Source organism: Tiliqua scincoides, chromosome 1, assembly GCF_035046505.1.
Source record: "Tiliqua scincoides isolate rTilSci1 chromosome 1, rTilSci1.hap2, whole genome shotgun sequence".
NCBI classification, from domain to species: Eukaryota; Metazoa; Chordata; class Lepidosauria; order Squamata; family Scincidae; genus Tiliqua; species Tiliqua scincoides.
Window position 1 is genome coordinate 62801676 of NC_089821.1, and position 10647 is coordinate 62812322.

At 42.2% G+C, this 10647-nt stretch overlaps 1 protein-coding gene across 1 annotated transcript; it reads left to right on the top strand.

Moving 5' to 3' along the window:
• The first annotated feature begins 382 nt into the window (after positions 1 to 382).
• LOC136644143 (NACHT, LRR and PYD domains-containing protein 12-like) lies at positions 383 to 7132 on the top strand. Its single transcript, XM_066619721.1, has 5 exons — positions 383 to 665; positions 1603 to 1644; positions 3239 to 4892; positions 5998 to 6084; positions 6979 to 7132. Exons 1-5 carry the CDS (start codon positions 383 to 385, stop codon positions 7130 to 7132), a joined length of 2220 nt encoding a protein of 739 aa, XP_066475818.1.
• Positions 7133 to 10647: the final 3515 nt, after the last annotated feature.

The window sequence follows — 10647 nt, forward strand, 5'->3', positions numbered from 1 at the left end:
TCCTCCCCAGACTCCAGCAGCACACCTGCAGACAATCCGTGGCACACCAGTGTGCCACGGCACAGTGGTTGAAAATGGCTGCCCTAGAGAGTACCAAAGAGGCTTGTGGGTGTGACTTTGGAGCCACTGTCTGTAGTCTTTGTGAACTCCTGGAGAACAGGTGAGGAAGAATTAAGTTGTTGAAAGCATGTGAAATCTGATGACTAAACTGAAGAATTTCTGAAAATGAGTGAAAGAGAGTGCTGGTCAAGCATGTTGGAGACTAATGTCACTCATATCATTTGTGTAAACATCTAATAAATCCTATTGTATTTATTTTAAATGTAAGGTGTTCTTTTAATTGTTTATATTTTTAATTTTAGCTTAGTTCCTTGATACATCAATGGGAAACAAAAGCAGCCGAATCAGTGACCTGCTCTTACTTGCACTTGATGACCTGTCTCAGGAAGACTTCAAAAGGTTTAAAGACAAACTCTCATATTCTGACTTTAAAAGAAAAGGTTTCATTCCCAGAAGTCGCTTGGAGAATGCTGACAGGGTGGACACTAAGAATTTCTTGATCAAGTACTATGGTGGGCATGATGCAGTAGACATAACCATACAAGTACTCACAGAGATTAATCAAAGACAGTCGGCTGCTAAACTCAGACAGGAGAGAGAGAAAGGTAAGAACTGGAACCCAGGACATTGTGTGACTTCTTTTCTTCATGTGGTTCAACTGGGGAGGGGTGGTGGTGGTGGTTGGGCAGAGGGAAACAGAATGTGTAAATGAACAAATAACAGCAATGAACAAAGTCCAAGCCCATTCCATAAAGGACATTTAAGCAGTTCAGGGTTCATGTGGAATGAGCACATACAATCAGGAAAAAAAAATCTTCCTAGATTTTTGCCACCTCCAGGTGACCAAAGTGCACACTTTAAAGGCTTAGAGTGGGAATTATCTGCACCACACAGAAACTGGTGTGACACAATGGCTAAACTACTGGATTTGAATGTGGGAACACTGGTTCAAACCAGCCAAAAAGTTTACTGGTTATCTTTGGATAGCGCTTGTCTCTCAGCTCAGCATACCTCAGAGCACTGTTATGAGGCAAAAACATTTCTCTGAGATCTTCAGGAGAAGGGCAGGATGCAAATATCATTAATAGCTAATTCTCCCATATGTGTAAAAGATAGAGGGGCAGAGAAATTTATGGGGATCCCATGGAAAATCCCATGGAAAAGCAATGGGACTTCAGCACAAACTCAGCACTGTAGATTCTTCTGAACTGATCCCATGATCTGAAAGCATCCTACTCTCTTTGTATCGGAATACAAATATGGTTGACTTGTGATGTACGTCCTCTTCTGAGGAGTCATTCAGCAGGACTATCTTGTCAAACCACTTCCTCTGCTAATTGACCTTAAAGCAGTAACTGTAGGACAAGCTTCAGTGTTGTATGCCCTTGGACTCTCCACTACCAATGACTGTATTCCTTCAGCAGCTATCTTCTAATAGAAGATGATGCAGTTTTATCTTTGAACTATCAGATAACTTTTGTGCAGTATGTATTTTTTTCTGACTGATTGGAATTCTAAATATTACTTCAACTTTCCTTTCAGATTTTGAATCTAATCAGAACACATTGGAAATATCACCTAAAGGTATATAAAGTATACAGAATATCTTTCCTTTTATTTTTTTTAAAGGATTAATTCAGAGCGCAGGATTCAATTTTGGAACAAATCTTGTTTACATAGAAATATTTACAGGAAGCTGCTGAATTTGCAGTCATGCTGTGGTTAGCCTGTGCTATGTATAAGTACTTGGAAGTGGGAAGTTGTTTTCTTGCATCAGTTGGGCAGCATTCTGTTGTAAACCACTGAGATTCCTATTTGCATTTGCGTTTATTATTATTAATAGTAATATTAATACTGAGAATATTTATAAACCACTTTTCAACAAAAAGTAGCTCACAAAGCAGTTTACATTGCAAAACAAATCAATAGATGGCTCCTTGCCCCCAAAGCACTTGCAGTCTTAAAAGATGCAAAAGAGACACTAGCAACAGGTACTGGAAAATATGTCATGCTGGGATGAAATAGGACAGCTGTTCTCCCCCTGGTAAATATAAGAGGACACCACTTTAAAAAGTGCTACTTTGCCCAGTTAGCAAGGGCCAGATACACAAGAAGTACCACACTCTGGATCACAGGAAAGAGCCATCCAGTCCAACCAAAGTGATCTGAGCTCTGGGTGCCAGGGTCTCTCACCTTGGAGCTTGCATGCATGCCACATTTGCCACTAGACTCAGTGTCCAGGGCATATAGCCCCATAGCCCCAGGGCATATAGGTCCCATATGTGCCTGGTATGTAACTTATTCAGAGTCTGAGCAAGGCCTCAGGAAATCCAGGGCTTGATCCTCTTGACTCTGAGGTTGGAGTCTAGCTTGTTGAGGCTGGAGTCTAGCCTACTGTCTCCTGACTTCAGCTTCATTTTCAACTTAAGCCCTTAATTCCATATCCTTCATAGGGGCTGTAGTTGGAATCTATATACTGGGCACATGGTTTCTGGGATAACTCCCTATTGTTCTGCTTCATGGCTATGCTGGAGAAGCAGTCTATGAGCACTACTCCTTTACTTTTTTGCCAAGAGAGTCGGGAACTCCACTCCATCCCATGGACTTTACAGCATCTGTTTCAAAGGCATCTAAGTATGTGAGTTCAGCTGGCTTCTTCTTCCTTGCCTTATTCCCAAAAGTGCAGGAGGTCTTGGTCTAAGAGACACTGTAGGGACCCTCAGTGGAATCCCTGAAATAGGCCAACGCAACCCTCCCCATCAGAGTTGGCGCAGAGGCTGGATTCAGGCCAGTGCAGGTCCCTGAGCTGGCCCAGCCAACTCTTGAAGAGGTGCAAACATGCTTTATGGCATGTTTGTGACCTTCCTGGGCGTTGCACCCTTAGTCAGATGCAGATGAAAAGCTCAGAGGAAGTTGTCTATATGCCCAGCAAGTAGGAAGGGAAGATGATTTTTGGATTGGTGGCAATGCTTGGGGGCCAGATGGGGTCAGTTGTCTATTCCTGCATAGATCCTTGTCATGAGATGATGCAACCAGTGACATCAGCAGCATTTTTTTTTTCTGTGAAACCAAACCAAGATCAAAAGAGCATTTCTGTTATCTGATTCATGGGAAATTTCTCTTGCATTATTTCCTGTATTTTTTTTTCCTCCAATCTCTTCTTTTTCTCATTATTTAGATTACAAGATGAAGTACAGAGAATATGTGTGGGAAGAGTACCAAGTAATACAGGACAAGAATGCACGCCTTGGTGAGTGGGTAAACCTAAGCAGAAGATACACCCAACTTCTGATTATTCAGAAACATCGTTTATTGGAAGAGAGAGAGCACGAAATTATGTCCACGGGAAGGAAACATGCCAACATAATGGCCAAGCAAGCCAGCCCAGACAGGATTGCGACATTGTTTGATGCAGATGATAACCGAGAAAACCCAAGAACAGTAGTGCTCCAAGGACCTGCTGGGATTGGGAAAACAATGACAGCAAGGAAGATTATGTTAGACTGGGCAATTGGCAAATTCTACCCTGGCAAGTTTGATTATGCTTTCTACATAAACTGCAGAAAAATTAATTTGGTTACCAAGCCACAGAATTTAACTGATTTAATATTTTGTAACTGTCCTGATAAAAATGCTCCTGTTAAAGAGATTTTTGCCAACCCTGAAAGGCTTCTGCTCATAATTGATGGTCTGGATGAACTGAAATTTTCCATAGAATCAAAAGAACACCTCTACATTGATCTAAGTCAGAAAAAACCTGTAGAAATCCTCCTTAGGAGTTTGGTTAGAAAATGTATTCTTCCCAAAGCCTATTTAATCATCACTACAAGGCCAACCGCTATGGAGAAACTCCAGGAGTGTTTGAAGTATCCCCGTTATGTAGAGATCCTGGGATTTTCTGAAAAGGACAGGGAAGAATATTTCCACAAATTCTTTGGGAACAAGAGGCAAGCAATGCAAGCTTTTACGTTTGTGAAAGCAAATGAAATGCTCTTCACCATGTGCTTTGTTCCCATTGTGTGTTGGATCATCTGCACTGTGATGAAGCAACAGCTGGAGAGAGGTGAAGATCTCGCACGGACTTCACAAACAACCACCTCAGTGTACATGTTCTATTTAGCTAGTTTACTCAGAGATCACAGCACAGTGCCAGAAAGTTGTAATCAGATCAATTTCCGCAAATTGTGTCTCTTAGCCAGAGAAGGTGTTTTGTCAAGAAGAATCCTCTTTGAGGAAGAGGACCTCCGAAGGCATGATTTGAATGAGGCTGACATCCAGCCGCTCTTCCTTTGCAAGAGTCTTTTTCAGCAAGATATTTATTGCCAATCTGCATACAGCTTCATCCACTTAACTTTCCAAGAGTTCTTTGGAGCTCTGTCCTATGTGCTGGAGGAAAGATCAGAGGTGGCTCACAGATCAGAGTATCATCACGAAGATGTGAGAAAGCTGCTGAAAGATTTTGGAGGAGGCGAGAATGAGTATCTAATGTTGACGGTGCGCTTCCTATTTGGTCTCTTCCATGAAGAAACACGGAAAAGCATCGAGAAAATTTTGGGTTGTCAAATTCGGTTGGAAATCAAACAAGTGCTTCTGGAGTGGGTTGAGGCGGAGATTACTTCCAAGAACTTTCAAAAGCAGCTGGAGATATTCTGTTGCTTGTATGAGATTAAAGAAGAAGAATTTGTGGGAAGAGCCATGAATCGCATTCAAGAAATTAAGTTATATGACAACTGCCTTGTGAACACATTCAATTCCCTGGTTATTTCATTCTGTCTGAGGCACTGTCGTAAAGAGCAGTCACTTCACCTTGGGTATTTGCTCTACTTATCCAGGTATGTGATGCTGGTCTGAACATTTTCCGTAGACAAGTATTTTGATTTGTGAGTATAACCATGGACCTGTATATTAACATTCTTGCCTCTTACAGTCCACTTGATATAGACCTTCTGCCATGGGAGGTGGCAGAAGGGAACAGGGTACACACTCCCCCTTTTGACCCCTCCCCCACAGCTTTTTTTTTTTTTAAGACAGAAGAGCAAACAATATGTTTAATGTCACATTGAATAATAGTTATTTGAAACAATGTGCAGAGATATGGAGCTATAGGAGGCATAGAAATTTCTATCCCCTGTTTTCATCTAAGCCCTTTAGATTGTCCAATCTTTTCAGGTTTTTCTTAGCTAGGATGACAGGTTCTTGTGCAGCCAGGTTCTTCTTAATAATTTTGCAGATTAAAAATTCTGTGCTGCAAGTCTGGAAGCAAGGCCAGCCCTCAGCCCTAATAGGCCTCAGAAACCAGGTGGCACTTGGGAGCAGAGACCAGTAGACTATTCCCCAAGTGGCAGCCCCAGCCCCAGCCCCCCTCCTTCTATGGTAACTTTGCCACCTCATGTGCACCTCCACTACTGGCCTGGATACACCTCTGCCATCGCCTCCTACCCCAGCCGCCTGCCCTTGTTTCTGCCCTTTGAAAAAAGTGGCAGGGTGAGATGAGAGAATGGTAATCACTGCTGTCATTCCACTCCTCCCTTACCTCGCCTTGCTGCTCTTTTTTAATGGCAGGAGTGGTAGCAATTGGGGCAGGAGGGAATGGTGGCGGCAGCAGCAGCAGATGAAATTACCAGAAGCACCCACTGCAAAGATGGTGGGGAAGAGTGAGTGAATGTGGTGCAATTTGCATGTCAAAAATAAATACAGACTGGAGAGGGGTGTAGTATCAGACCTGTTTCATCCCAGGAATCAGAGAGGCTTGGGGTGAGCCTGTCTGCAGGGATCAGAAGCCTGAGTAGCAATAAATCACCCCCATCCTCATTGACACATCCCAAAGCTTCCTTGAAGGATCAGTGTTCTTGACACAGAATGTAATATTATCTAAAGCTACTACACTATACAGTCTACTTATGTGTCGTGTCCAACTCACTGTCTTGTTTCATTTAGTTTATATTTTGACAGAAGAGTGGATAAAAATCTGCCTCTTCTCTTTGAAGGACTGAAGGATCCACAATGCAATGTGAGAGAGCTCTGGTATGTAACTGGCAGTTATACCTGGTTCATTACACTTACTTGTTCTTTCATGTGCTGGGGTGCTCTGTCTAAGGCTTTGTGATGACAAAGATTTGGCTATGGAAGGAAAGAAAGGCTGGCTACTCCCTAACAACTTGTCTCCTACAGGTTCAAGAGATGTAATCTCAGAACTGCTTCCTTTGAAGTTCTGTCCTCTGTTCTTACTTCCAATCAGCACCTCAAGGAGTTCAACGTACAACATAGTGACTTAGGAGAGAATGGAATGACAAAACTCTGCAGAGTACTTACCAATCCAAACTGCAAACTGCAGATACTTAGGTAAGCATTCATTGATGCATTTATCAGAGGCTGCGGGCCAAGGCATGTGTGACCGTCACCACAGGGATACAATTCAAAAGGCTTTCTGTTACTGCATGACAAGTGTCCTGGTTGGGACATGTTAATGGTGTTACTGCCTGGCACTTTGTCACAAATTCACACCATTGTGAGAGTCCATACTGCTGAACCACATTTCTGAGTGTGGCTGGAGGGAGAGATGCCACTCACAATATGAGGGCCAATTCACTGTTTGGAATTCTTAGGAAAGAGATTAAAACAAAACAGTACGTATCCATAGTGTTATAATCCAGTTTTGCTCAGCCATCTTGGAAAGGGCTTCAGAGAAATGGTGAACCAAGAATTCAAGGAACTGCAGTATCTTCTTTTTATTATTGGGCTGAAGACAACAGGGACTTTTCATGCAGAAAAATGACCAAATAAAGGGCTTATGAATAGGAAGGGCCCCTTTCATGCATGCACAAGTTCACAAGGCATTCACTTCCCCATTTTCTATCCCATGTAAGATGCCCCCTCCTTACACAGTTGGGGCCTCTTGTGTGTGTCTTTCCCATGCAGTCAGAACTTTGCCAAGCACAAGGGTGCAGGTCCATTGTGGGGGCTCTTCCCACTTGGTCATCACACCTGGTTGCCATTTTCAAACATGTCACAACTACCTGGAATAGAAGCAGGGAAACCTGTGTGCATGTGGGAAGAGGCCAAGATTCAGTGAGATTAACTGGCAATCAGTTTAGGATAGGTGTGAAGTAGCAATTACTTTAGCAACAGTTAACTTACTCATTTAAAAAAAAAATTTCTTGAACATTTTACCCTGTCAGGTTGCGTTGCTGTAACCTCACATCCAAGTCATGTGAGAGGTTAGCCTCTTGTCTTCCTAGAAACCAGATTCTGAGAGAGCTCCATTTGGACCACAATGATATAGGAGAGGTTGGACTCGAAAGGCTCTGCCAAGCGCTAATGCAGCCAAACTGCAAACTGCAGGTTCTCAGGTGAGCGACCAATGGTTTGTTTAGCTAGTACTGACATTTATGCTGATGAAGTGCCAAATTTTAAGTACAGCATACGCAGCCCTGCTTCAGCCTCACCTCTTATGGTTTGACACTAACTTCTTAAAATGGTAGGCATAAACATCTCAGGTAAACAAACAAAACAAGCTATTAGCATTCCTACCTGCTCAGCTTCACTTTGAAAATCCTGAGGCAGGCTGTACAGCTGGATGAAAAATAAGATGTGCCTTCCTGTATTTCTTCTTCAATTGTCCTTTTTTGGTTCCCATATCTTTGGGGCTATACATGCACCATCCTCGAATGGAGTCTTGAAAAGTGTCTGACAGTCAATGCAAAGGAGTGAGATTTCCAAAGTCCTCAGGTGACCAGGCCAGTATGCTTATGACAGGGAAGTATGCAGGATGGATTACTGCAGGGGGTCACACAGATCTTTGGTATCTGAAACTTCATTCAGTAGGCGAACTTAATCTCCTCTTTCTGGCTTATGTGAAATCGCAGGATTTAGAAATCTGAATGCTGTTGTACCCAAAGGAGGTCCATAAGAAACACCTCTGTAAACAAGACTGTTTTTCCTAATGCTAAAGTGTATGGGCAGAGGGTCTCAGTCTCATGATCAGCTATGATTTCACCTGTTCCACATCTGTACAGCCTTAATGGCTCTATGCTTGAATTAAAAGAATGAAAAGCTGCAATTACAACTTGCTTAATTAATGTGCCCAGTATAGATTTCTGAGTGTCCACATTTCCCTCCTAGCCATTATGCAGTGCTGTGTAAAGCAACTTTCAAAAAGGCTACCACTGATACCCAGAAATACCATCTTCATAGCTCTAGTTTGGATGATAGAACCTACCAGCCCTCCCCACTGAGGGATGAGAGTATGATTCCATAGGGTATTGTTCAAATCAGCCTCTTAAGTTTGTACCACAATCACATACTATCAAGAACTCACATACTGCACCTGTTAGAATACTACACTACTTCAGGCTGTGGGGGGGGGGGGTAGCAGCAATAGTAATGAACCAAATGGTTGAATATTCTCTTCAGGGGATGCAGAGATAAGACCACCTGCTCATAAAGGAACTATGACACTGGATAGAAAACTCAGATTTACTTCTCTAATTCCCATGCTAATTGAGAATATTCTGCTTCCTAAATCCCATCTGCAATGGTACAGCCCTGTCACAAGATGATAATATGTTAACAATTTATTTTAGCATCTGTGTTAGCTACCAAAGCCTGGCTCCAAGAACTAAAGGCAATCACAAAGAAATGATTTGCATTGTTGGACTAACATTTCTGTTACACCTCTTTTTGGCAAGACTTTTGCACCAGTAACAGACCATTTCCTCTTATTCCTTTGACAGCTTGTACAACTGTAATCTCACCACCAGTGGCTGTATGGATCTTGCTTTTGTACTTCGTACAAACCAGTCTCTCAAAGAGCTAGCTCTAGGCCGTAATGAAGAACTGGGAGTGGCTGGTGTGCAACTTTTATGCAAAGGGCTGCTCTGTCCAAGTTGTAAAATAAGCACACTCAGGTAATTGCTCTGCTTAATATATGTAATTGCCAGGATTCCAAGCTCATGGAGCAGTGTTAGTCCTTTGATGAAGCACATTGTAGCTATTTCAGGAAAAGTATTAAACAGTATATTTTGTTTATGCAGGACATGGATGCCCACTGTTCTGAAATTCAGACCAGGACCTAACCCCACCCCAAACTAAATTTTATCATAGAGACCCACACTCCATTTCACAATCACCTCCATTTAATTCTGCTATATGAATTGGTGAACTTCTAACAATAAACATAGAAATTTAACAGGAACTTTACAAAGGCCTCTCATTTTACAAGGAAATGTTAACAGATTTCTTATGGCGTAAAAGTGTTCATAAACTAGAGCCTATCTGATTAACACAGCTAGGGCTCAATCCTATTCAACTTTCTAGCACCCGGGTAGCCATAGTGCAGCCTCGAGATAAGGGAACAAATGTTCCCATACCTTGAGGCTCTGTGACTGTTTACCCACCACAGGATGTAGTGCATGCCCCATGGGCACAGCTGCACCAGTGGTGGAAAATTGGATAGGATTAGACCCCTAGTCACTGAACATTATTTTCAACAGATTCCCATAAATGTGTTGGATTTCCACTTTGCTGTAAAGCATCAGACCAGTGCAACCCAATTTTCATTGATTTCCATCCTAGGTTGGATTTTTGTGGACTAACCGAGGCATGTTGGGAAGATCTCTGCGCAGCTCTCAGAACAAACCAGTCACTGCACCAGCTTGACCTATCTGATAATGAGGCTCTGAAGAGGTACTTGAAAGCTGAAAAATGGAGGAGGCTGAGAGAAATGAAGCAGCACAACCACAGAACACAAATACAACTCTAAGTCTATCATTTTCAAATACAAATTTGGGTGTGTGGTTTACTTCCACCACCACCCCACACACACACAACATACAGACGTCACTAATTGCTATTTATACAAGCAACTGAGTTTACTTATCTTCAGTGTTATTCTAGGAGTTCTGCATTTGTGCTGGTTTCATAAGCAGAATTCTTTTCCAACTTCTTTATGAAATTTGTCTATTCAGTAGCAGAAGACCTCACAATCTTCTCAGAAGTTCCATTGAATTCAGTGGGCCTTGCGCCCAAGCAGATAGGCAAAGGATTGTGCTGTAATTGCCGAATAGCATCATAGCACCTTGCCCTAGCTCTCAATTCTCCTGTATATGCCGCTGCTACAGGTACCTGACATCAGCAATGCAGTAGGTATGTAATGGGAATAGGGCCTTTTCAGTGGTGATGGTGCCAGTACTGTGGAATGCTCATTCCACTGAAGGTTCAACATCCCCTCCCCTGAACTGTCTCGGGGGTCAAGTAAAAATCTGTCTTTGCTAGAGCACCAGTGATGCTGTTGGGTTTTTTTTTTTCTTTTAATCATTACAATGAAATTTTTGTTGGTTTGGAATGTATTACATTTGAGATTTGTGTTTTGCTGCTGTTATGTTGTATTTTTAGATTTGTTTAGACCAGTGTTTCTCAAACTGTGGTTCAGGACACACTAGGTGGGTTGCAAGCCAATTTTGGGTGGGTCCCCATTCATTTCAATATTTTAATTTTAACATATTAGGCTTGATGCTGCCATGGTATGTAACTGCATTTGGGGAAGTGTTACAGATTAGTACTTTTAACAGGCTACTCTATATATGCTTT